Source organism: Oryzias latipes, chromosome 2, assembly GCF_002234675.1.
Source record: "Oryzias latipes chromosome 2, ASM223467v1".
Lineage (NCBI taxonomy): Eukaryota > Metazoa > Chordata > Actinopteri > Beloniformes > Adrianichthyidae > Oryzias > Oryzias latipes.
In genome coordinates this window covers 23,257,066-23,284,908 of record NC_019860.2, presented here as the reverse complement: position 1 = coordinate 23,284,908, position 27,843 = coordinate 23,257,066, and the positions used below count along the sequence as shown (strand labels likewise).

Genomic DNA, 27,843 nt, shown 5'->3' with positions numbered 1-27,843 from the left:
TTCAATCTATGAATTTCATCATTTCTGTAATGAGTTTGATAAATCTGTTTACATTTTTTTATTGCTTAGACTGCAATGCTTGAAATCAATCAATTAATCAATCAATTTCCTATGAAGTATTGACTTTGTTTTCGCTCTAGTTTTCATGAATAAAGTATGAAAAAGTTCTCATTTGTTTATTTTAAACGTGCCCGCTTTAAGGTGACAGATTTTGCCTTTTCCTCACAGTTTTACGGGGAACTGAATTCATCTGAAAGCGACAGGTATGAGGACGATTCTTCCTGCGAGTATCGATAAACTCCGACTCCTTTCCCGGATGAAATGGGGAAAGCGAAGCGTGGAATGTGGGATTTGGCGGTGCAGATTTCGACACATAAAGCGCACTTGCATGCAGACACTTGCCAGCGTGTGTGTGCATGCATGCATTTGTGCGTCTTTAATCCCCCCAAAAAAAGGGCTGGCAGTGACTGGCCCAAAAATCGGATGTTTTCTCATCCGAGCGTTTCCCGGACACACCTCCTTCTCCCTCCTCTTCCTTATCGCTGGCTTCACATTTGCCATTTGCCTTGAGGAGAAAGGAGGCTTTTTTTATGTAGTTTAAACAAAGATGTGAGCACCTCCTCCTCTTCTGCCTTGGGGGCAGAATAGTTAATGAGGTATTTTGTCTTTTTTTAGGACCAGAGGAAGAAAGTGGAGGGGGGGAGGGAGGAAGACAAAGATGAAGTGTGAGAGGAAACAGGCCTGAAAAGGCGCTGAGCTGCAGGTGTGAGGCCGAATTTCTGCCCTGCCACAGAGGCGAGCGCTGACCTGCAGGCAGCCCAAATTCAAAAAGGAATAGAAATCCTCCAGAAAGAGGAAGGTGGTCCACCGTGACGGGAAGGAGTGTGCCAGTGCCTCTGCAGCCTGCAATTTCAGAGCAAAACTAAACGCCAGCCAGTAAAATCAGCTGAAACGCACCAACCATCTCCCGTCAGCTTCCTGACTCCGCCCACCAGATACAAACCCTCCATTCTTGGATTTTTTTTTCTTTCTCATTCACTCCAGCGGGACGACTGCGAGCAGAACCTTCGGACAGGAACTGCAAAAAGAAAAAGTCTACTCGGAGACGGGATTTTCTTTTCTCTCTGACAGGATAAAACGCAGAAAGTTGTGACGAATCCAGGAGAAGGAGAGCTTCGCCCTGAAGGGGGTTCCTTCAAAAAAAGAAAAAAGAAATAGAGAAAAGAAACGAGAGGCAGAGATAATCTGCACAGCTGTTCCACAAGGAGAAGAAAAACACACAGAGAGGAGGCGCACAAGTGTGAAGGGCGACAAAAGGAGACTGACGAAGGCTGGGGGAGGCGATAAAAGGGAGCAATCCCAGTCGAAGGCCAGGGAGGTGAAACCCAAACAGAGACACCTGACATGACTTTAAGTGCAGGAATGGAGGTCCGGCAACAACAGAGCTGTCTCTTCTGAAGACGAAGGAGTCGCCTTTGAAGGAGAGGAGAAGACTTCTCATCATGATTTATTCAGCAGACCTCCCAGTTTCCAGTAACCCCCGTGGGAAGAGCAACTTTGTCCCCGGATAGAATGAAGAGAGGAGCGCAGAGATACCTGTGAGAACCTTTCTGCACCTCCTCAGACTTCCTGCGCTTGAGAACTTCCTCCCTGGTCTCTCCTCTCCCCCCAACTCCCCATCCCCTCACTATGTGGATACCAGCTGCTCTCCTATGGATGCTTAATCTCAGCAGCTTGTGCTCAGGACAGGACTACACAGACTATTACCAAACTGGAGACGTGGGCACGCAGGTAAGGCTAGCAAAGAGTCGCCCCCAAATGTTTACAGCCAACAACGCGCCGGTGAGAAACCCCAGCAGAAAAGATGAGTGAATGAGTGAAGGAACAGAGATTTAAAGTGATGTTTGTCCTTAAAGAGGGATTTAACCCAAATGATGGGTGTCCTTCCTCACTTACGTGGAGCAGATAAGCTCTATTACAAGACAAACAAATTACTGCATGCAGGGTAGTCATTATGACCCGAGTCCTTAAGCACTTCTGCCACCTCTAATTGATGTTTTCCTCCATGTTTCCGCACAAATGTGACCTGCATTCAAAACAATTGTAGAAAAGGCTTCAGTGGATGTTGCCATGGCGTCAATAAAATAAAGCATCCATAAAGTGATGGAGGTTTTAGAGGATCTGCTATGTTTCAGCGAAGGTTCAACCAGCAGATATGGCGTCAGAAGGACGGGAACAGTTTGATCCTGGGTGACGTTCAAGATCGTACAGCCATGAAGAGATTACCAACTAAAGCTGGATTTGATTTGAGAAGGTCGTCTGTGGTTTGACACAGATCCAACTTTTGATCAGCAGACATGCAGGTGGAAAGACTTATGGCATCCCTGAAATTTAGACTGTGAGCACCTACTATTACCACAAAAAAACTCTGGAAACTGGCAACATCAACAATCACAAATAAGGGTTGAAAGTGAAGAAATATCAGGAAAAAACAACTCCTGCTAGAGGATTGTGTGAAAATCTTTGAAATTAGTTCCAAAGCTTGTTTAGAAATCCTGCTGTGAAGCACAGAGGTGGAAGTTTCATAATGTGGACCCGCAACTGAGCACTGAAGAACACCTTTGACCTCCTGGAGTATGCATGGCAGAAAAATGACAGTTTGCGTAAAGTCAAACTTGCTTAAATACATGTACAGCTGTATATGCTCGTTAATGAGGACTTTTTTGTAACTTCCTGTTGCATAATGCCCCTTACCTTAACGGGTATCTGTTAACAAAAAGGAAAGCATCAGCAGCGGGTCAAAGGAGCGATGCACAGATAGTGGGATCAGTTTACTCCCAGGAATCAGCTGTTTTTCCTGGTACCAGCTTCTCCTGAGTGGGGGGTAAATGTTACGCAATAACAGCCCATACTGCTGCCAAAAACATTGGACTGAGAAAATGGACGGTTGCGGGTTCAACGCCTATCTTTAACAGACATTCAGGCAGCTGAATCTTGACACATGTAGAGTCATCCTGCAATGACAAGAAGGTCTGCCAAGAGTGTCTTTGAACCAGAATCACAACTCACATCTCAAATCCAATAAATCTAAATAAAAAACTCAAAATGACAGAAAATTTGGTCCAATATCGGTTTAGTTCTTATCAGTTTGAGTTTTCTCTTAAGATTGCTGTAAAATATTTGGTCAATTCAGCTTATGTCCATGTGTTTTCCCACTGTGATCTTCACATGTTTATTTCATGACCTTCCTACATTTTTGTTGACATTTTTTTAACCAAATTCTAAAACAAGCTTTTTTTTCTTCTATTAAAATTCACATTTTAGCTTGATCTTTCAGCAATTTACTCCAAATTGATTTTCCATTTTTAATTCTTATTGTTGGCATTTTAAGTTCACTTTCAGCTTTATTCTCGTTTTGTTTTTTTAACTTTGAAGCATAAACTCAACATTCAAGTTTGAGTTTTTCAGTTGGAACATCAGGTTCATGCTCCTCTTTTAGGCTTCAAAATGGTCCATAAACAGAAATTGCCTCCGATCCGTCTGCTGCTTCTTATCTCAGAGGGAAATTGTCTGGCAGTGAATTTTTACCGAAAAACCTCCAAAGTTGGTCTTTGTTAAACTGAAATGATTTCATTTTTACTCAGAAACTGGTAAATGATCTGCAGTTGTGATTTCATGGAAGTTCCTTGTCCTTTAAGATCCTAAAGATACTAAAATCTGCTGAACATTTAGTTTCGTCTCCAAACCTCTTTTGATCTGTTTTTAAAACGTTCCAGATTTTTTTTTTCTTTAATTCTGATTATGCTTTTTTTGAGCCAAAATGTAAAAAACCTGTGTCGTTTTCTGAGACATACCTTCTGCAGAGCGGCAGGAGTTTATTTGGAAATTTGCCTCTGAGTTGTGGACGGGACCGTTTGTGCAGAGTGTGTAAACAAGAGAGCTCTCTGTTTGCGCACTTACAGCCCCTGACACCCCCAAGCTAACGTCACCGGTGCACCAGAAATGGTGAGCAATGTTGGAGTTTAGATCCAGGTTCCAGTTCAGACGAGGAAAACAGAAATGTACTCTGATCCATTTGTCTGCAGGTGGACGCATCCGAATGGAGCTTGTGGCCCCGCCCACATAATCTTTTTCATGCTGCATTTTTTCGTCTGCTCCCGATTCATTGAACAAAAAAATACTTGGAATTTTTTTTAGCCTACATTTTTCTTGTATGCGTTCTCCATCATCAGAAAAATGCAGAAAAAACGTGTTAAAAAAATCCAAAAACACAATTTTTATCGGAGAGGGTCCTTAAGCACATTATTGGTCTTTGTCTAATTGTGAAACACAGAAGAGGACTGATTATGGTTTGGGCTCGTGTTTTTTAAGGCCGTCACACTAGCTGAACAGTGACCGGTTAATATGATTTTTTTTTTTAAGTTAATTGGTGAATTTGTATGTAGAGCTTTCGGTCTTTGGTATTCTGGGGGAAAAATGTCGCCCCATAGCAGGAGAGCAGCAGACAGACGTGTGCAGAGACCACCAGAGAGAACGATAAGAGCTCTGGGATCTGGTTTCTGTTTAGGTAATGCCAGCTGTGCCCGCCTCAGGCCTGGGAAACTGAACCCCCCCGCCCCGCTTCCCCAAGGAAGAATTTACAAGTGCCACTCAGGACACAATAACAAGTCTCAGCTGACGTTCATACATTATACAGCAGCTTCTTCTGCTGACCGGCTTTATACACAGTTAGCATCTTTCCCTTTCAAGGAGGAAAAAAGGACAATAAACATGCTGTGTGCCAACCCATGTGGGCCTGTATAATTACAGTGTTAGCTTCAGCCTCACTGCATTCACTGAAACAGGACTTTTTTGGGGGGAAAATCTGTCATTTCTCAGTTTTTCACGCAGGTGCTCACAAAAGTAAAAAGATAAAATCAGCAGCAAAGAAAGCTCTTCCTTTTGCTGAGTCTTTGAGCATTCTGAGACACGTGTGCCCTCCACAACTACCAGTAGCCAAGAGCGGCGTGTTACAACACATTGGGGGCAGAGGTATTCACTGTTTACGCAGCACAAAGAAACAAAGCAATAAAGCCCACACCGTCCATTCTCCAATTTCTGACACCAGAAAAAGCGTCCTTTGTAGACGTTGGGTCCATTTACTGTAGAACTTTATCTCAATGGTTTGAATATCTGAGCTTTTTTATCATGAATTTCACCTCTGAATATTTGATGCAGACTTTATGCGCTTTGAGCATCTGGAAAAGCGCAGATAAATCCAATCCATTATTGTTATTATTGTTATTATGTCCAACTAAAATGTGTTTCAGGCTCCAGATCTGTCAGATGACCAGCCCAGCCTGGAGACGGTGACGAGCATGGACCAGCTCATCCAGCTCTTCTACCCCCAACACAGCCTGGTACAGCACTGCATGAGGAAGAAGTCATGGCGCGCCTCCTCCTCTTCCCCTTCCTTCTCCACCTCCTCCACCAGCCCCTTAAGCCGCCCCGGCTCCGAGGATTTCTGGGTTCCTCTGCGGGAGGAGGCTCTTTACAGGGTGGATGGGACTTTGGGAGGTAATCTTGACGTTTTTATGGATTTGGCTTTATGGCAGCGGGGACGCATAAAAGAGGGCGGGGCAGAAAAAAAGTCCTATGATTCAAAAGGTCACATTGTGTGAAGAAGGTCAGTAAACAAAACTGTGTCTGCCTTTGTCAGTCATCCTCGAGGAGATCCAGAGGACGTCGTGCCTGCCCAGGGAAGTGTGCGTGGAGGTCGCCAAAGAGTACCCACAATCCACCAGCCAGTTCTACCTCCCTCGCTGCGTGTCACTGCACCGCTGCGGCGGCTGCTGCACCAACGAGGCGTTTTACTGCACCAACACCAGTTTCACTCTGGTCAACAAGACGGTGAGTCAAACCCATGAGTGTGCTCATGTGGATGTGGATCACGCCACCCCATCCCCGGGGGCGAGGCTGTGACCAAAACCCACGCTTTAAGCAGTCAGACACATGTTGCACAACTGCTGAGCGATGACATCAACGCACGCAACAACGCCCAGAGAAGGAAAAGGAAAATACAGTCTGACCTTCACCTCTCTACAACAGCTGATGGAACTGTCTCCGCCCAGGATGGACCGATCCGTCGCCATGGTAACCTTCGTCAACCACACGTCGTGCGAGTGCCTCTCCAAGCGGCCGCTCCACTCCATCATCAGGCGTTCGGCGCCGGATCACCTGTGAGTTGCAGCGTTATGTCTGAATCTCCGCCTCTTGTGTGTGCGGCTTAGTGACCTCCAGGTGTGTGCAGGTGCTCCCCACCTGAGCGGCCGTGCGCGTCCGGGTCGCTGTGGGACCCGCTGAACTGCATGTGCGTCTCCGTGGACGCAATCGGCTTTTCTCAGAGAGAAATGGGTGAGTGCTTCGTGAATGAACTCGGGCATTCTTGAACTTGGAAAACGCCTGAAAGTTTTCCTCACATTTTCTGCAGATAAATCTGTGATCTAATATTCTGTAAAATCACAAACATCTACATGGAACAGCTTCATCTGATACACTGTACACACACTACAGCTGAAAACTGGAGAAGTGCTTTTCTGATACTCCAGGTAAAAAAAACATCAAACTGGTAAAAGAGCCTGAGCTGCTCTCTGCTCATTGGTTGGAGGTTCAAATCTCAAGTTTGACATTCATTGTGTCCGTTGGCAAGAATCTTAAAGCCCGTGTCACACAACTACATATTGGGCATTGTCCCCTTATGAAATTTCTGTATTTGGCGATACACGCGTGGTATACATAATTTATAAGTATGTCTTGTGTTTGTCATTTGTCGTGCGTAGATGTCAGTCAAGGGTTTTGGCGCGAATTTGGTTTTGAGCTGGTCAAAATTTTGGCTGATTGAGAATTATGCAATAATTCTCAATAATAATAAATCTTACACAATTGTGCGTAATTTTTGCAAAATGCATACACAAATGTGTGTCTTTCCACGCCTGTTCCACATTTGTCTAATGGACTTTTCACGCATGGATGACTTTTATATCGCATATACGGCGCACATATCACGATAAAATCACAAAATTGACTCATGAATCAGTGATGAATTGGATATAAACAGCGCAATGGTTTATGTTGTACGTTGACTTACGTGTTCTTTGTGTGGTTTATTCGTACTTCTACTGTGATTTTAACGTTAATTCTTGATACATCTGTGAAAATTTCACGTAAAGACCACTTTTCTTTGTCATTTTTTCCACGTATGACCAATTTTCCCCCGTGCAATATCCACAAAATGTACATAGCGGCTGTGTGACACGGCCCTTAGTTCCAACTGCCCTTTTGGGTCGGTAAGGGGAGGGTCTCAAAAATGATCAAACCTGTACACAGGTGGTCTGCACGAAATATCAAGGTCGTACACCACTTGAGGAACCCGTAGAGAGAACATGTTAATACTTATGTCTTTCTATGGACATGCAACACATCGTAGGGAACACTTATACAACTCGTAAGGGTGAAGTAAGTGAGACGCAGGCGTGTTGTACAGATTGTGGTGTAAGGACACCACAAAAGAAACAATATCTGGATGGTTCTGGATGACGATCTCGTGGCTCAGCACTGAAGGGTTTTTGTTTGCCGTTTATTTGCGGATTCCCATGTGTCAAAAGTGATTGTAACTTCATTGTAACCCATCAGCCTTGCAAGTACTTCACGATACACTAACCACACGCACAACAAAGGTACGTTCCATTTTCATGACGTCCCTCGAGGTGGCCGTACGAGCCCCAGGGGAACTGTGCCCCCCCCCTTAAGATGCCACCGCTCCTCTCTATGACCCTCCACAGACCTTGATAACCCCCCATACATGTGCGTGTGACTACGACTTAACCGTACATTGCTTTGTGTTGTAGGAAACCTTTACTGCAGAGAAGACAATGTACTAAACGAGTGATTGTTATGCAGAGAACAGAGCTCAGGCATCTCAGCAAAATGCAGACTAAACAGAAACCAAATGAACTGGAGCCAAGTCAATTCACTGAGTAACCACCAGGAGGCCTCAAATACAAGCAAGTTGGATCCTATTCACTCAAATAGTGAATGGACACTTCCAAAAAAGAGGGGGCAATACTTACAGTGAACTAAAAACATGTTTGGTCTGTAAAAAGTCCATGACTTTTATTCTGTTATAACACAGAACAAACCTCATTTTACGGATATTTACGGTCAAAATAGAACCTCTGGGCATAACTTTTCTTTAAACTTTTTCTTGTCCTGTTGACTTAGAGGTTCATTGAAGTTCCATCCATACATTGATAAAAACAGAAACTTCAATTGTGTCCAAAACAAGCCAACGACAAACATTACTCTCTGTCCATCCCAGTTTCAGTCTTTTCCACATCTAAACTGGTGGAAATAAAACGAAAGTATCTTTAGCTTGACACAGGTTATCAAGCCAGTAACTATTCACTTCTATTTTAAAAGAGCCATGAAGGAAACCCTTTTTGTGGCTACATGTAATACACATGATAACTCATACAATATGGCAGGTGGTTCAGAAGAAAAAAACATTTTAACATACCAACACATCCTGTCCTCCAGTTTTTAGCTGGAATTAGCTTTTATTCCTATAATCACCATTTATTTAATTTATAATTTTATTCTTTTTATTGTTATTTATTGTTTGCATCTATCTATCTACCTATCTATCTATTTATCTGTCTGTCTGTCTAATCTGACTTTCAGAGGTTCTTATGTACTGAAAATCTTTACTTTAGATTTTGGGAAGCGATCTGACAGCCAATAGGGTTTCAGGTTTTGAGGTTAGATTCTGTGGTTTCTGCGTCCTGTTTGGGCAGCAGGCAGGTCTGCCGTGTCATGAGAAGGAACTCTCGTGATTAAGATTAGTCGTCACAGACCTCAATTAGTTGGAAAAGGGGTGGTTCAATTCCTGAACTTGTCAAACGACCCTCGGGCAAACGCAATTGTCCTGAGTGCCAGTCAGAGTGTAATTACAGAGAAGGCAGAGACTTTTTGGAACGGACCCCAGATTTTTCCGACTCCACCAATCAGGTGATTCCGATGACTTGAAATAAAAGCCCCTGACGCAATGTTGGTTTAATTGTGGCAGGAATGTTTTTGTGGCATTTAGCTTGTACTGTCATGCACAGCGTCTACTAGAGTCAACTCTCCAGCCTACTTGTCTGCTCGCTACTTTAAATAACATTCTGGATGGAGAAACTGTTCTGATGAAAGCTGTTTCACCACAGCTCTCTAAATAACTACATTTTCAAAAACTAAACAAGGAAATTGATGTTACAGAAAAAATATGAGCATTTCTGTGAATTTCTGCATTGTTTTGGGAACCCCGGTGAACAACAAATACAAACATGTATGTAGAACAGAAAGTATAGCAGATCTCATGCTTCATTTAGACACAACCTGCCTTTGTTTTCGTTTGATTTTAGTGGGAATTCTGGGAATGGTTTGTTCCTTTATACCACGTGTGCGATGTAAAAAGATGCAAGTTTACGATATTCGCCACAACCGAACTCGGGATCTTTTTAATTTAACTGAAATTCACGCTTCATGGCAGTTTAAGAGAAAAACAAGTAACAATACAAATACCAGATTACATAAACAAGTAAATAAAAAGATTTTTAAAAATCCATCATTGTTCAAGACTTCATCACACGATCCAAATAAAGGGTTTTTTGAATTTGAATTTTAAGTTTGATGCTAATTTATGGAAAAATAAATAAAATAAACATTTTCTAAATATGTTGATAAAATGTTATGGTATATTTCTGCAGTTCTTTACCATGTTGTTTATTTTAGAGCTACAGTGGTAAGTTTAGCCTCAAATACAAAAGGGGTTTATCCAAATATACACCTCGTGTGACCAAAGATTTATAATCCTCTATTATAACATCTTTCCAACACAAGATGCCTTCAGCCCTTATCTGTCTGCCCAGCTCCTGGACAGGAGGACAAGTTAAAAATATATATACAGCATATATTTACCCACTTTAGATAGGTCAAAACTCAGGTGTACCATTCTGCCAAAACACCAAAAACCAACTAAAATACAAATCAAAGAACTATACCAACATTACACTTTGCTTCCTGAAGGTCTCAACGGGTTGTAGGGGCTTTGCAAAGCTCAGCTGAGCCACACAAAACCTTCCGGGTAACCAATCCAAACCAAACTGATGCTTTGACTTTCAACATGCCACCTGAAGCCTCTAAAGTCTGAGATTTAGATTCTGTTTTTTCTATCTTTTTTTTTGATCGCATTTCAAAGTGAATAGCTTCCACTTATTGTAAAATGATGAGCGTTGCTGTAACCTGGTATGAGACTAAATCTGAGGCTATCGCTCTTTGGAATAACTCCAACCAATAGGTCAGTTGTTATCAGCTGAACAGATGAACGATAACTGCTCTTCAGCGTTCTATGAGATCATTCAAGGGTTTCAGGGTAGGTTTCACCAACATTTGATCAGTTTTCTGCTTTTAAAAAACCCTGATGGACAAACATCCTTTCATACATTTTTTAATTAAAAGATTTCCCTGGACCAGATTTTTACATAAACTAATTACGAGGGTAGTCCGTTACCTACTCCTGTTAAAAGCTAACTGAAGCTGACTAAAGCACCAAAAAATTGACTTTTTCTTTAGAGTCTGTTCACATTACAACCATGAAATGAGCTGTTTACATATTTGCAAAAAAGTTATTCACCAGAACCTTTAAGATTCCACTTTTTGTCTGTTGCAGAGATGCTGGACTCTAGCCTCCTGGCTCTTTGCGGGCCAAACAGGGTTCTGGATGAATCCACCTGTGACTGCATCTGTCAAAACGGACTCACGGAACAAAGCTGTGATCCAGGCTGGAAACTGGACCGCGACAGCTGTAAGGAGCTTTTCCAAAATATGGACTATTCTGCAAAAACAAATTACAACTTACATTTGTTTAAGAACCAATATAAACAGAAGAGCCACTAAATATCTGAGGAGCTTCAGCAAATAAGAACCATGCAGGTTCAGTGGAGTCATGAACCCATTTGGGTTTAACGAAGGAGCTTGCTGCTCCACAGACGGACATCATACGTCTCCAAAATTATTGATCGCTTTCATTTAAAGGTGTAACTTCTCATTTCAAGTCTGATGACACGATCCTGGAGTAATCCTTGAAGGTCACCCACATGGTTGACCCCTTAAATTGATTTAATGTGGTCATCTGTTACCATGGTAACTGAGGAAAACTATACTTCCTACCAACATTCAGCCGGTCCATCTCAGCACAGACAAAAAACAGAGAATGGCTCTTTGTCTCTGCTTTCATTTAGACTTTTTTGACTCTAAACAGCCTCGAGTCAATTTTCAGTCTGACAGAATCGAATCTAAAGATGAAAGAAGCTCTGTGAAATCTCTCCTTATGCAAATTTGAAACACGCACGAACATGACTATCAAATCCACTGTTTGTCTTTAACACGGACGTCATACCTGCTGGTTTTCCGTCAGGTGAGTGCCAGTGTGAAGGACGAGGCGAGGGGAAGTTCTGTCCTGCAGGCCAGCGGTGGGACGATGAGCTGTGCGGCTGCGTGTGCGCGGCGGACTGCCCCCGAAACCAGCCGCTGAACCCAGACACCTGCCTGTGCGAATGCAGGGAGAGTCCACAGTCCTGTCTACGGCAGGGCATGAGGTTCAACTCCAGTACCTGCAGGTGGGAATTAAGAAGGGGCAAAAACAATCAAATCACCTCCAATAGATCTTCAGCTTCCTTTAGGCTTAAAAGCAAGCAAATGTGCCAACATAACTACATATACACAAACCACTGGATTATACTGAAAGGGTTGTGCAAGTGGGGTCTCCAAGGAGTCATCACATCAAGAACGCCAAGCATTCCACATGAGAAAAAGTTCTCCATCCATGTCATTTCAGCTGAATGTTTCCATCCAACCTTTTATGGACGTCAGGCATCCGAAGCATTTAGCATGTGTGTCATGGTTCCCACAGTTAGAGGGCGAGGAAAGATCAACCTTCTCCTGCCCCCAGAGGCCAACAGAGACAGAGAGGGGAGACTGCGTGAACTTCATGACTTTTGGCAAAGCAGACGGTTTCAGAGACGGATGGAGCAACACGCAGTATGAAAACGTTTTAGCAGACAAGAGAATAAATGTTTAACTTTAACTTCAGACATGAGAAAAAACTAGAATATACAATTGAGTGACCTCTAACTGTGGTTTCCTAAACTTTCTCAGCATAAGAAAATGTTAATAAATCCTATATTTTTTTAAGGTAACCCTTGTAATGCCTGGCATTACCCTAAATGTTATTTACATCAATTACAACCTGCACAAAAAGAGTCAAAATAGAGTTTACCTTTTTGTTTATATTCTTAATCCTTAATTATTTACTATGATGAAGTGGATGTTTGTCCCACAAGGAGATGTGATTGTTGCCAAAAATCTGCTTTCTTCTTTATCCCTGTCAAACATGCATGAATGCAGTTCTTGATCTGACCAAACAGAGAAAATAAAAACAATTTGATCCCAAAAAAGAAAAGTATAAAGTCACTAAAAGACCCTTGTAGCTCCAGATCTCCTTTCAAAATAAAGGACAAACAAGCTAATTTAGTCTAAAACCCAATTAGGTCTATTTGTGTCTAATTGGGTTGGGGGGAAAAAGTCAAACGTTAATACAAACCGTTTAGACCTAAACAATCAGACACTCCTAACAAGTTTGTAGAAAACTTAACAAACCAACAACAGCTCTGCTAAACTAAAGACGGTTTACTAGCAGCACAGGTATAAGGTTAAACCAAACATTGATGTCAAAAGAGAAACATGAAGTTGTGTAAATCTGCTGTTAAGGAAAGTAATAGACTAACATTTTCAGACTTTACCACAGCTAAAAAAATTAAAATAAAAAGCCTAACGTGCCTTGCTAGGTTAGCATACTATGTCACAGCCTAAACAATTTTATATTGTTTGCTCCAAAAGTATAAAATAAAAAGCCCAAATGGTATATATTTACAGAAACTTCAACATTACTCACCTCTATTGAAGAGGATATTTAGAATTACCTTCAATTACAAACTACCAGGTATCGCAGAGTTAGCTAGCAAAATGTTTCTCTCTGTGTTACAGTTTAAATATTTAAGCGGGAATGAGCTAATGATTTAGGAGGTATTTCTATATCCAGAGAAAGTTGCATAGTCATGGTCTAGTGAAAAAAAAAAGAACATGTAAAGTTCACAAAAACATTCTTATCAACCTGAAACGAAAACTAAAGACAACGTTAAAAAGACATTACAATATTTTTATTTTTATTATGTGGTTTGAAGATCACGTTCAACAAGCTAAATCTGCTTAACAAGCTAACCAAATGAACAGGATTCTGGGAAAATGACCAAGCTACAGTTTATTCTGTCAATTAATTAATTAATAACTTATTTTATTTTATTTTTATAAATATATATATATATATATTTATTTTTTATTTTAATAAATAACTTATTTTACTTTGACAGCAGTTCCTTTCAAAATAAGACACAAATAGGATCTCGCTGTTGCAGCAGATTTAATTCAGTTAAAAATGCAAGAAAGATCAAAAATATTTTTTATCATTTTGATTTGGGTGCACCTTCATTTATTGAATATAAACATGACAACAGTTTTTTTAATGACGTCCTACATTTAAAATCTATACTTTCCCTCTGAGCTACACCTAGACACTGTTGTGCAGCAGAGGTCTAGTTTATTCTAATTACAATAGACTTAACCGTCAATCATCACTTTGCTCTATTATCTGACATCTATAAAAACTAACTTTATTCACCAAAACTACAATACTTATTCAAAATGTTTGCATTTTTCTTCAGAGACATAAGTGACTCCGGGGCCTCAAGTTGCAGAACCCTGATCTAGTGTCACAATAAATTACACATTAAATATGTTTTTGGTTTTCTTAATCACAATTGCTTTGGTTTTTCTAAAATCAGTTTCAAAGATTTTCTCTAGAACTTCAGTAAAAATTGAAAACAGAGCAGAAAATTTAAGAGTAGAAAGTGGATTTTGACCTAATTTTGAACAAAATTCGAGCATGAGGAGCAGGAGAAATGGTGATTTCTTGTTACGATTTAAAAAAAAAAGCCTTTTGAAGCCAGCTTTTGGTATTGTTCTTTTCACAACAGAAGACATTTATAATCCCTTTTTAGTCTGTTTCCTTCAACATCTGGTCACAGGGATGAGTCCACAGGCAGCAGCTCACCTGCACAGTCCCCCCTGACAAACGCCCCCTTTTTGCTCACACACAGAATCTATTGATGCTCATGCAAATGAAGCCCGGATGACATTTGGATCCACAAGAGCTGTGACGTGAATAATTCATAGTGCTGGATCTCTCCTTTCAAGTCTTCCTTTTGCAGCTTTCCTTTCGCCTAACCACGTCTCTTCTTTGTGTAGCTGTTACAGGCGGCCCTGCAGAAGCCCCAAACGCGCCTGCCAGCCCGAATATTACTACAACTACCGAGTGTGTCAGTGCATCCCCAACTTCATGAAGTGGAACTAGCCAGCAGAAGTGGACGGAGGCGGATGCTTTCCTTCAGTTCACCCGGACATCTACCATTTTTTTGGGACTGGATCATGAGACAATAGAGTGTTCTGTCTGACAAGAAGGTGGTTAACCGTCTGGCACAGGAGCCGACACACTTCTCCCAAGGAGGATCAGAGTACTTCTCCGGAGGGTAAAAAGCCGTCTTAAAAAAGAAAAAAGGCCAGAAAATGGGATCATTTACTCTCTGGGAATGCCTGATCATAATTACAACGGGGAAGAACCAATCACACCTGGAGATGGTCTGGATGGGCCTGAGTTCCCCTCTGCGGCGTGTTGCAGCAAGCAGGTCGACCTCTGACCTGCAGCGGAGGCGGCGCACACACCCACACACACACGTCTGTGCAAACTGGAATGTGGAATAAGATAATGACAGACCAGCCTCCCCCCCCTTTTGAAATAAAAGAGCCTGGAGGTATTCATTTAAATAAATCATGCCATGTGGAGGTGGCGTAGATCTTTAGATCTAGAAAAAAAAGGTGGGTTTTTTTTTGGACAAAGAAAGCTCAACGTTGAAATCACCAGGCCAGTCACAGCTGAGCATCTTATTTATCCTTCAACAATCAGCTAACATTATTTGTACATATAGATTTCATATTTAAAATCTCGATTATTGCACAAATACTGTATTTGTCACTCTAAAGGGTATTATTTTGAAGTATAACTTCTATCCTTGTACGTTTTTACTGAAACCCCGACTGCTTGTGCCGTTCCGACTACTTCCCGTCACACAGATGAAGACTTTTGATGTTTGTGATTTATGTAGTGAAAATCTTTAATACCTCCAACCATGCTTAAATTATTATGCATTAAAATCTGTCGCACTTCCTGGTCTTTGAGTGAATTCTTCCGTTGGAGCCGCTGGATGAATTCCTGCACGGGCGAGGTTCCCTTTGGGTCGGATCTCCTTCCTCCTCCTCCTCATTTCCGTCTGGCCTTTGTGACAACTTTCAAATCTTAAAAAACTGCAACAATGACACGCAGAAACACTCGAAGGTCAGCTTTTATTTTGAAAGTCTCGACCCATCTTTCCACGCATTAATCTCTCCGTTTGCTTATCTTTAAAAAACAAAACAAAAAAGTAAAAAAAAAAAAACTCCTCCACCCCAAAACAATTTTGATTTTTCAAACATTTATTATTTTTTCCAAGAAAAAAAATATAAACACCCCCCTCCCCCCAGTATACAATTAAGTCATTGAAACGGTTTAATTATTTACAAAAGATAGAAAACAGAACATAAATAAATAGAACCTGCTGCTCTCTAAAGACTCGTGCGGCCTCCTCGTCTTTTCTTTCATCGACATTCAAACTGATAATTAGCCCGTTTGCACCGACGGCAAAAATCGATATTTGTGAGGAAGAGGAGGAACGATAAAAGTGAGAATTTCAGATGAAAATGTAATTATTAATAGGGAAAAAAACAAGTGAAATGAATCCGTTACCCCCCTAAATAAAATAAAATACGGCTGCTCTGCATTCTGATGAAATGAAAAAAATCCACATCAACTTTTTTTGCAGACAGGAAATAATATTGAAAATATTAAAATTGGTGCACACTGCCCCCTATTGGTTACTCACTGTGAGAACAGGCAGCGTAGCTCTAATGAGACCCATAGGGAACATAGTCTTTGTATACAAGAAATACAATTAGTATTTAAACAAGGACTATACATTAAAAACTTCTTAAAGAAGACCGTAGAACAGCAATCTCAGAGTTTAGACCTTAAGGAGGATCACCTAACCTCCAGGACCGGTTCTGTCCCCGACCAGAACTCAAAGCATCACGAGTGCAAAAAGCAAACATCACCGTATGGCTTGGTTGCTAGTAGTTTTTTTGTTTTTTTTAATCTCACAGTTTCCATACGTCCGGTCTGTGAGCCACAGCGTCAGGTGGAGAACAGCACGGCGGTTCCAGAACAGGCACTTCAATACGGACCGTCCCACAAACAACCGGACCTGGTTCCGTTCATGTCAGTAGTTTTCCAGACCTTTAAAGGTTGTTTTTTCCCCCCAAAGAGAGTCGGATGACCCTGCAGCTCTGGGTCACGAGTCTTTGCTCCGGTCCGATCCGCAGGCAGAACTGGGGTCTGTTCAGAATCCAGAACTTTTTTCCCTTTAGTCGTTCAGGCTCAGCTGTGGGCTGCAACAGAACAAAACCAGAATCAGAAAAAGTCTAAATTTTACGATAAAAAGTTTCAAAAAGAAGACAATAATTCCAAAATTCGAAAATTTGAAGAAGAAAAAAAAAACTTTTTCTTAGCATTATTACAACTTTTTCAAATAAATTAACATTTTACTCCTGTAAAAATAGTTTTCTTTATTTTCTGTTGTGAGGAATGCAGCTGTTCCTGATTTGCTAGCGGAACGCCTCAAACTCACCCTCCTCCTCGTCGGAATCGAACCCGAACAGTTTGGAGCAGTTCTGCCGCTGCAGGTGACCCCGCAGCTCCTCGCTGCAGGTGAAGGTGGCGAAACACTTGGCACATCGCTGTCTCTGCGGCGGCGCCGCGGCCGTCTGCTCTGGGGAAGCCGCATTGTCAGGCGGCGGCGGGAAAGACGTCTTCCGTCGCTTTGGCATGGCGGTGTACTTCTCGTCCAGGTACGCCGTGGGCGGCACCCGCAGGTACGGCTTCTTGCTGTACAGAGCGAGGGTTTCGTTGCACACCGAGGTCTTCTGCAGCTGGGCTGACGCTTTCCCGTTCATGGTGTGGGCGGAGGCCGGAGCGTCTGTCTCGGGGGCGTGGCCTGCAGAGCTCTCTGTCTGAACTGCGGTGGAGGCGGCGCCACCTCTGCCCTTTTTCTTCAACTTAGTCTCCGTTTGCTTCTCACGTGTTGCTGATTTTTTCTTTTTCTTCTGCTGGATGTCTGGAGGAGCAGAAGACGTGGAAGTGTCTGCAGAAGGGAGGGCGTCGGCAGAGGGGAGGGCGTCGGCAGAGGGGAGGGCGTCGGCAGAGGGGAGGGCGGAGGCAGAAGGGAGGGCGGAGGCAGAAAGGAGGGCGGAGGCAGAAGGGAGGGCGTCTGCACAGGGGAGGGCTTCTGCAGTGGGGAGGGCTTCTGCAGTGGGGAGGGCGTCTGCAGAGGGCAGGGCGTCTGCAGAGGGCAGGGCGTCTGCAGAGGGCAGGGCGTCTGCAGAGGGCAGGGCGTCTGCAGAGGGCAGGGCGTCTGCAGACGGGGGAGTCCTGGACTCTCCAACGCCTCCTTTTTGGACCACTGCAGCTTCCGTAGAGTCTGCCTGGTGGCGGCGCTTGAGTTTCATTTTTTGGGGGGCAGATGTTTTCTCCTGCTCCTTCTGGACCTCACTGGATTCTTTCAAACCAGATTTCTTCTCCGTTGTAGGAGCGATCCCCTCAGGCTGCTTCTCCGCCGCGGTGGTCCTTGGCGTCGGGCTGGGGGGAGCATCAACGCTGGAAGCTTCAGCGTCACTGCGAGGGGCTGCAGATCCGCTGGGTTTCTTTGCAGATGATCCGTCATCAGATCTGGTCGTCTTCTTCTTCTTGGTCTTGGAAAGCGTGTGGCGGTCTCTGATCTTGTGGAGTTTCGTCTGCGGCTTTTCCAGCTTCAGCGCGTTGGACAGAGGTTTCCTGCGATCTCGGAGCTTCGTGACCCTCCGGAGGTTGGCGTTGGAATCACCCGCTGAAGTCTTCGTGGTTTTGACCTTAGACGGGTTTCTGGCTGCGTGGATGTTTTCGACGGTGGTGGCTGTGCTCACTTTTAGAGGACGCCCTCTTCTTCTTTTGGACTTTGCTCTGACCTGAAGTTTCTTGAGCCTGTTCCTGGCTTTGCTTCTGTGTTTAGACATCAGCGACGGAGGAGCTCTGTGAGCTTCAGACGAGCTTCTTCTCAGCCTCAGGCGGGGAGCAGAAGGCTGTTCGGGCTCCTCCTGGCTGCAGAGGTTCTTCAGCACCTTCGGATCTTTGTCGTCTTTCTGAGCTTTGACGTTTTCCCTCAAAGGCGACTCGGGTGCTCCTTCTTCTTTGATCTTCACAGCAGGTTCTTCGCTGGCGGCTGGATCTCCAGAAGAGTCTCCTGAGCTGCGGCGCGTCCTTCCCGCCGGCGTTTTGTCGCCGGTTTGAACGTTCGCCTTCTTTGTGGGCTTTCCGGGCCTGGCGGAGAAGTGCTCCTTCTCGTGGAGGTTGAGCGCCCAGAGGCAGATGAAGAGCTGGGAGCATCCGGGCAGGCAGCACACGGCCTGCAGAGGGCTGTGCCTCCGGGCGTGCCGCCTCATTTCCATGCCGGATTTGAACCTGGCACCGCAGCCCTGGTGGAGGCACGGGTGCCGGGGAGAGTCTCTGTGTCTTCCGACGTGGTGCAGAAAGTGCTCGAAGCTGAACATGACCCTGGAGCAAATGCCGCATTTGCCGTTTGCCACGCGGAAAGCCAGCTGCAGTGCCGTGGTGTCGCCGTAGTGTTCCTCCAGAGCGTGGTACAGAGGGGCGACCCGGTTCTTGGAAATGTCCGCGGACCAAGAGCAGCCGACCACGGCGCAGCGCGCCCTCTCCAGAGGATCCACAGTTTTCTTTTCCTTCTGCGTTTTCTTTGGGACCTTTGGAGGTTCCGTCTTCTCTTCTTCCTTGAAACACGCCGACTTTCTGGCGGCCCGCATGGACGTTGAAGAACCCTCTTCAGAACCCGGCTGTTCTAGTGAGATCTCTTGCTGAACGGGCTCCTCCTTGGTGTCCACGGAGCGTCTTGATCTGCTGAACTTTTTGCTCATGTGTCCATTGACCCTGTGAGGCGTTTGAGGTTTTTGGGATTGTTTGTGATCAGACCTGAGAGTTCTGGGTTCCGACGGACCGGAATCTGTCAGTTTCTGCGGGGTTGAGGATTTCCTTGGTCTCCCGCGCTTTCCAGAGGCGAGGGATGCGTTGGAGGGTTTGGCTTCGGCGGGTGAATCTTTGGCGTCGTCGTCCGGCGCTGCAGGCGCCTTCAGTCTCTTCAGCTTCTCAATGTGGTCGGACAGGTGGATCATGGCCAGCAGGTCGTCGGTGAAGACGGTCCCGCAGAACATGCACTCGTCTCTGCGGTAATGGAACATGGCGTGGGCCACGACCCGGCACCCGTGGAAGTCCTTCTCACAAAAGATGCAGCAGTACTCCAGCCTGGACTCCTCTGACTCGGGGAAGGTCTCCTTGAACTCGCTGCCTTCTGGAGCGTCGAAGCCGATTTCGTGGGCCATTGCCTCTTCTTTGATGTTATGGAGCTGTGGCGCCAAGAAAGGAGTTCTCATTTCTTCTGGACGGCTGAGCTCCGTTTCCGGTCGGGGTTTTCCTGAGGCGCTGTCCTCCGGAGGTCCACGTTTGTCCTCCTGAGGGACTCGCTCCGGCACCGCCTGTTCTCCTTCAGGCTGCACAGACATGTCACCTGTTCCGTCCTGCTGTGAAGCATCATGGGATACCTCTGGGTCAGACTGCTTTCTTCTGGAGCTTCTGTCATCCTGCTCCTGTTCTGAAGGATTTCCAACCTGAGAGGATAAAGTCCTGAGCGGTTCCTCTCCATCTTGACAGAGAACCTGGTCTTCTGCGTTGGGGACGTTGATCCCGATGGGATGGTTCACTTCAGAAACTTTGGTCGTTTGTGGTCGGTTCTCCACATTCTGAGGCTCAGAGACTCGGTCTGAAAGTGGAGGCAGAGAGGCGACGGTGGAGTTCATCGCCAATTCTTCACACGGCTTTGCCGGTGAACTCTGAGGAGCATCCTGAGGCTTTGGGGTAGGTAAAGTCTCCACCTTAGAGCAGTTCTGAAGATCTCTTGAAGCTCGAAAGAGTCCTTTTTCTTGGATGAGTTTGGGCTCTTCCGTTGGTTCCCCAGTTGCACCTCCTTTCCGCGTTGGCGGTTTTGTACTTTGAGCTTTGACGGCCCCCGTTTCTGCCGTTTGGTCTCTCGGGGAATCCTTAGGGGGACTTCCCTGCAGCGAGGACCGCGTGATGGTAGATACGGACGCGTGAACCTGGGAGGAAGTGCCTTTGTCCTTCTGGCGGCGGCCATAGCAGTGCAGCTGCTGCACAAACATGCTGGGATCCCGCGCTCTGAGGACCACCTCTTTTCCGTGGGCGGTCTTCTCGGGGGACGGCGCTGCGGCACGCTTCACGGTGGATTTGTAGAAGAGCACCTGCGGGAAGCCTCTGGGACGGGTGTAGGCGTCCTCCGTGAACGTGGCCATCAGCTCGTTGTCCGGCAGGGAAAGCTCCAGGATGACCTGCGGCGGGCTCGGCGGGGAGACGGCGTCCGATGGGAACCCATTCTGGTTCCCGTGGTTCGCCTTGAGTTGGGAGGCCACCAACGGTTTGGCGTTCTTCATTGGACCCATTTTGGACCTCTTCATGACACACGATGGAAGGCACTTCCCCCGTTTCAAACCATTCCTTTTGATCCTGACGGGAACGTTTTCCTCCAGAGCCCCCGAGTCCTCCAGGAGCCACCTGGGCTTCCTGATCCGTCGTTTCGGGGGGTTCTTCTCCGACAGCCGGGTCGTGCGTCTCTGCTCGTCATACCGCAGCGCCACGCCGCCGTGTATTCTGTCCAGCTGCCAAAACGAGCGGCGCAAAGATCTAGCAGAGGACTCCTGCAGAGCCCGCGCCCCTCTCCTCTTGGTGGCGCGGTCGTCGTGCCGCGTTTTCCCTGCGCTCGTCTTCAGCCGTTTGGACGCGGCGTCGGTACTGGTTTGGTTCTGGTGACGCTTCTTGGCCACGGACAGAACATTGCTCTTGTCTTTAGCGCGGCAGACGGATCTGGGAGCCGGGTCTTTGGCGCAGTACTTTGAGATCCACCTGTCCTCCATGATTTCCTCCAGAACCGGGCTGACCACCTTCTTGTTCATCAGCTTCAGACAGTTTGTCCGCAGAGCGATGAGGTTCCAGAACTCTGGATCGAAGTGCAGATCCTTCTTCAAGACCTGAGGAGACAAAGACCCCTTTAAAATCAAGCTCGTGTGATTTTATTTCATCTGTTTTAATGGGATCCAAATGAGCCCAAACCATGATGCTACTATTGCCGTGCTGAGCAATTAAATGGAGCATAAATAGAGGTTTTATAATGAAATCAATCGGAAAAACGCAACAAATTCTGCACAAAGTATCAAAGAAATGTTTAGCTCCTCCTCTTTTCCCCCAAAACATGATATTAGAATAGCGCTGCAATTTCTTGAGTGAAATTATTTTAGGCTTTGCTAACTTTCTGTCATTTTACTGTTGTTTATTGTGTGTGGTTGTGTGTTTTGCTATCAGACACCTGAATTTCTCCTTTGGGAGATTAATAAAGTTTATATCTATCTATCTATGAGGGCGCTGGAGTTTTCCCACGCTTGTTTAAAACTGATGACGTTCAGACACTGAACCAATATTGTTTTTTTGCGAACAGTTCCCAAAAAAATTTGTTAGGTATGTAATTCCCGATTAGCGATTTCGCCTGATTTTTATTCATTTTAGTAACGGGGGGGGGGGGGGGGGGGGGGGGGGGGGGTCTTTCCATACCTGCAGGGTCTCAAAGCGGACGTGGTTCCCGATGGGACTGTCCTCGGCGTGGTACTCCTGATCCGGCAGCATGTAGAGCAGGTACACCATCTTGTAGGACTCCACCGTTCGCTCCTGGAAGAAGACGAGCAGAGCGCAGGCCCGGCAGACTTCCAGGTCGTTGGGCAGCAGCGCTGCGACGGTTTTGTAGATGAGGGACTTGGTGGTGACGTCACACGGGAGTCGGGCCTGCAGGGCGTTGGCGCAGAGCTCGATGCAGAACTGGACGCCCGCCTCCCCCACCTGAGGGGCAGGAAGACATATTCAGACCTTTAATTGACCTTTGGGCAGAACAAAACCGTGGCGTTCTCGTCTTACGGTCTGCAGAACGGCTCTGATGAAGGGGAATATGGACTTGACGTTTGTGGCGGATTTCATCAGCTGTCGGCATTCTGCCAGGAAGACCTGCGGGGACGTCTTTAGGCGACCGTGAAGGTTCGTCCAGACCAGGACGAGGTCGCTGAAAATGAAGAGGACTTTCAGAATCATTTCAGAGCAAAACGCGAAAACCAGGCGTGTTCCGGTACTGACCACAGGTAATACATGTCTCCCCTGCGGAGCTGCTGGGACAGGAAGGCTGTGCCGAGAGCCAACAGCAGCTCGTCTTTCTCGTCCGACTCCAGACTGCAGAGGACGTGAACGGCATCTTTACCGCTGACGTCCGCCACCTGGAGGGACAGTCACTTCCTGTTTGGCTTTGATCATAAGTGCCCCCCCAAAGACTGAAGGAGGAGTCTCACCTCTTTGTGCAGGCAGTCCTGCTGGGAGGTTTTGTGAAGCCATGTGAGGTAGACCTGGAGAAAGAACAAGTGCTGCCCGGCGCCGGGATGGCGGATGCAGTGTTTGGCCAGAGCCGCCGCCTCGCCGAAGCGAGAACGGGACAGAAGGAAGCGAACCCGAAGCTCGAAAAATATGGGCAGCTCAGAGCCGATGTACGCATCCACTGAGGAGGGGTCAAAAAAAAAAAAAAAAAAAGAGAAGGGTTTAGTTTGACCCTAAAATGACTTCAACTGGTCTGGAGAAGACGTTCAAGCTGTCGCATGACAGCGACCTCTGACCTTCATGTTGAGGCAAACTGGACTGGCTGAGGATTGCTTGTAGGACCGGGCTGGCCCACGGCCCCCCACTCCCAACCAAACGCTCCACCTGAAGGAGGTGAAGGTTCTGGTGCCTTCCTAAGACCAGATGACATTCCTAAAAGAGGAGAAGGAGGAGAACCTCAAAGAAAGAAACGCTTTTTTCAGTGAACAGAAGAGTCCGTCTGGTTTGGTTGATTAGTTTTCCGCATGAACGTGCGTTTATATAGCTCAATCATCAGAAGTGGTTGTGTGAACGCACGTTACAGAGGGCGGGGTCAACGTAGCCTGACAGATCAGTTACAGGTGCGTTACAGGGTCTCCGTTTCGACTCTCACCTGGAATGTGGCGGCGAAGCGCTCCAGCGGCTCCTGACTGAAGTCATTGTGGTCGAAAAACAGCAGCAACTCGAAAACACTCCTTTGATAAAAACATCAAACACAATTGAAATGATGTTATTTGTGGACAAACTGAACTCGGAAAGAGAAGAATCCGGAAATATTTTATCTGAACAAGGACTTTCCTGTAAAAATCAAACAGTAAAAGCTAAACTTTGAAGGAGTTCCTGGTGGTTGTAGATTTAAAATCCATCTTCACAAAGTCAACTGTGCTCAACCACCTCTGACTGATTCTACACAACTGAGCTCCCCTGGAGTTAAAAAGAAGACCTTTAAATGGCAGGAAGGGCCGAGAGCGCCCCCCTGAGTTGAGGTCTGTACTTACAAGGCCAGACTACTGATTGTTTGGAGAGCGGGATCACAGTTTGAAGGGAAGCAGCTGGAGGCCCGAGCGAAGTAGCAGAGAGCGATCTCAAGGACCGTGAGCTGCGGCAGCGGCAGCTGCCAGCGAGCGGCGTGCTCCTCCACCAACTGTAGATGCAAACAAACACTTCAGGACCGAGACACCGTCGACAGAGAAGAGACGACGCTGCGTCTACGCAGCACGGGGTACAATGGTATCATTTGAATCATTGCCCTATCAAATATAAAAACCAAGTACAGATAAGATCAATATAACCGTCCCTCATTCTTATCAAGCAATTCTAGCTTTTCATCACATGTCAAGGTGTAAACTAAACACTTTTACAGAAACTCAAGCTGTTATGGTTTTACAAAGATTCATCATATTCCTTCAAATATGAATATGAAGATAAAAATTCAACACAGAGACAGAAAACATTTGTCTGGGGAGCCTAAATGTGCTGCTGCTTAATAATAACAACCATTGAGTGAATTAAAAACATCCAGGACAACCTTTTAACGCTGGAGATTTGCTGGCGATAAAACAGAGAGATTGTAAAATATCTACTTTACTACTGTAATAAACTACAGCTGTGCAGCAACTTTAAACACCAACCCAATGAGGGCAATTACCTGAAAGCCAAAAACGGATCAAACATTTCATCTAAATCATCTAAATCCAAGAGTAAATGCCCATAAATAGGACAAACCAGTGATCAAAACAAGATGGACATCGTCCACTTTTTGACTGAAACAATTTCAATTAAAAAAAAAAGAAGTTTTCTTGTATTTTTCCAGAGGACTAAATCCATTTTGAATGGATTTAGCTGCACAACAAAAGCCCCACCAAAAAATGACATTTTAAACCACTTTGAAAAACTTATTATAAACTGACATCCATAAAATAAAAATAACCCACAAATCCGATGTGAGTGACATAAGTATTCATAAATGTATTAAACATAATCATACATCATTTAATAATTAGAGATGAGGAAACCAACACTGATCCCTCCAGGATTTATCATCAGTCAGTGATTGCATCAAAGGTTGCACAGTTTCGCCGACCGACCCTTCGTTCCATCACCTCAACTCAATTCTCTCATTTATAAACAATCAAAACGTCTCCACCAAACGAGTTCAGAGGCACAATCATAAACGTTCTTCGTTCTAACCAACAGAAAATCCTCAATTCCTCAGGCCGATGTGGAAATACCAGCTAAAGATTGCGCTCAAAAGTTTGAAATATTCGCTAAATTGTTTTGTTTTCCTTGTTTGACAAAAAAAAAAAAAAAGGCTAACGGCTATCAAGAAGTTCTCAACCCTGAAACAAACGTTGAATGTGGCGGTAAGTTCTGTCCAAAAATATGTGGAATTCCTCGTTTATGTGTGTGAATTTAACAGGCGTGTGCCTTAGGGATGTCCCAATCAAGCTTTTGTGGCACCGATCTGATTCCGAGTCATTTACTTTTTTTTTTTTAGTAACTGCCGGTGCCGAGTCCCGATACAATGTTTTTTTTTTTTTGTTTTGTTTTTTTTAAAGATGAAGAAATGTAATGACCAGATTTAGGTTTATTCCCCCTTTAAGACTTTAAAAGAGCACAAAGTAGCTTCAACAATCAACAACTATCAACTAGAAAAAATAGTTAACCATCAACTGGTAAAAATAAGTGATAATGAATCATGTAAGAAAATTTGGGGACTGTAGTTTTAGGATCTTTTAGAACGATTGAAACATTTTTGGTCAGACGTGATTCCTAATTCAATTTAAATTTATTTATATAGCCATGTCATATCAATGGGCTTCATGCCAGTGATTGTGTAATAAACATGAATCATAAAGAACATAAAGTCATAGAATTCAATAGGTAATGGCTAAACTAAACTGGGCATCCCTGCCCTTAGACCCTCCTTCCTAATTCCTAACAATTAAAAAAAACTTTCTAGCTAAATTGTTGTTGTAGGATCAATATGAGTAGCTTAGAATAATGGAACCCTATTTTGTTTTTGTTATTGTTCTTTTCCCAGGGCTTGCACTTTGTAGACGGTCCCTTATTCATGTAGAGTTTGGGAGCATTTATTAAAAATACCTGACAACTGATAAGAAAAGAAAGCTTGGGGGAACAAAACTCAAGCAAATTATTAAAATGTAACTCTTGTTAAACAGTAATAGTGTATAATATTTGAGCTTTCAAAATAAAACCAAAGTAATAATCATCATTTTAAAGAAACAAAAATGTAGAAACATCTGGAAATGACAGGGGGGGGGAAAGAAAGATATGAATGATGTTTATTTAATTTTATCTATTAAAAAACGTTAAAAATTTAACCATCAATTTCAAACATAAATTCAAGCCTAAATTTAAGCCATTAATATTGGTTTAATCGTGACTTTAGATTAAACCCGTGATTTAGATCGAGTCTGTTGAATGTATGTATGCATTCAAAAGTCGTGTAGCTGCTCTAATTTACTCTAATAAAGTACGTAAATATGTTTGAGCCTCCTTCGTGATTAGACATATATTCGTGTGGTGGTGGTGGCAAACATCTTGTGACCGAAATAAATAATATCGAAACCAGGTTTTAGGGTTGAGAAAAACCTGTAACAGGCAACGAGATGTTAGATAGCTGCACGTAAATTACTCACTGGGATATTTTAGCATTAGCCTCCTCAAGTAAGCCTCAGTTCAGTTTGGTAAACAGAGTAAACTTTAAAAGCTAGCTACATGATGATGGTATGGCGACTAGCCGTTTTTTAGCTTGTCAGTTAGCCATTTTTTGACAAACTGCGACGTTATTTTTAAGTCGAATATGTCAATGTCACGGTCTGGGTGTGGTTCGGTGTCACTATGGGAACTATTAAATAAATATACGTTGGTACACTTGTCTGTAAAGAGCCATCAAGTGGCAGGCTAGTTGCTAACGAGCTCCCCAGCTAGCCATGTAAGTTCTGGGGGAGGGGAGTCGGCTAACATATTCGTTCTCGCCGTCGTAAACAAGCCGAGTGCGGGCTCCTGCGGCGGCTCCTTACCGTGCAAAAGTCCGAACAGAACCGTTCAGTGTCGGAGCAGAGCTCGTCACGAGAATAGCGGCCCAGCAGACCCTCTAGTTGTTTTTTCAGCCCCTTTAAGTCGCACACTGTTCTCTCCTCCGCCATACTGCCCACCGAGGCTTGCTCGTAGCCGCTACCGCACAACACATACATCCTCACTATTGGAGGCGCTGATTGGCTGCTGCGCGGACGATGGGGTGCGCTTCTTTGAATCACATAGGCGCTCCGCTGGAGGCTGACAGAGGGGCGGGGGCGTGATAGCGTGATATGCAGTTATACACTGAAGCACCGCCGACGTCGGTGTTCCCAGAGGTTCATCACATGCGCCTCAAACCACATGGCAAACACAAACATAGCGCTTTAACGAGCTAATAATTACGTTCACCTTACATCGTTCTCATCGCCAAAATGACAAATTTACACATTAAAAGGGTAAAAATTAACATGAAATCGTAGTTCCACAATAAAATAATCTTAATAAATTTCTGGAATTTCTTTCAAAATATTTACTAGTACTGCTCCTTCCTTGATAATTAAGGGGATTGGTTTATTTAAAATGTACAATGTATGTAAATTTATATATATTTTCAAATAAGTTAATTTAAAAGATATGTTAAAAACCTTTTTATCATCAAATAATTCAACTGCAAAAATTAATTCATAATAAAAAGAATAAAAACCAACAAAACCTCTGAATAGCATAAAACAACAAAATAAAAAAACTTATCTCATCTGCGGGCTTTGCAGTGGTCCCTGAGGGATTCCACCCTAAAAATTGTGGTAACTTTTAACTATTGTTAGCTTATTAGAATAACTGCCAAACCATTAATTAGAGGATATTTTTATTACACTTTTTTCACTTATTTTATCAGTTTTATC

The 27,843-nt window shown here is 44.3% G+C and overlaps 2 protein-coding genes across 2 annotated transcripts; one reads left to right on the top strand and one right to left on the bottom strand.

Annotated features, from left to right (window-relative positions):
* Positions 1-45: 45 nt before the first annotated feature.
* Positions 46-15,415, top strand: LOC101168772 (vascular endothelial growth factor C). The gene is made up of 8 exons (XM_004066737.4): positions 46-1,791; positions 5,310-5,556; positions 5,699-5,889; positions 6,088-6,218; positions 6,290-6,393; positions 10,748-10,882; positions 11,495-11,696; positions 14,440-15,415. The coding sequence occupies exons 1-8, from the start codon at positions 1,690-1,692 to the stop codon at positions 14,543-14,545; spliced, it is 1,218 nt and encodes a 405-aa protein (XP_004066785.1). The 5' UTR covers positions 46-1,689; the 3' UTR covers positions 14,546-15,415.
* A 157-nt stretch (positions 15,416-15,572) lies between these two features.
* LOC101168526 (zinc finger protein 292) lies at positions 15,573-27,142 on the bottom strand. The gene is made up of 10 exons (XM_023948850.1): positions 26,944-27,142; positions 23,896-24,041; positions 23,511-23,592; positions 23,155-23,290; positions 22,837-23,039; positions 22,628-22,764; positions 22,415-22,556; positions 22,058-22,339; positions 16,968-21,480; positions 15,573-16,728 (listed from the first exon to the last, which is right to left on the bottom strand). The coding sequence occupies exons 1-10, from the start codon at positions 27,115-27,117 to the stop codon at positions 16,718-16,720; spliced, it is 5,826 nt and encodes a 1,941-aa protein (XP_023804618.1). The 5' UTR covers positions 27,118-27,142; the 3' UTR covers positions 15,573-16,717.
* Positions 27,143-27,843: the final 701 nt, after the last annotated feature.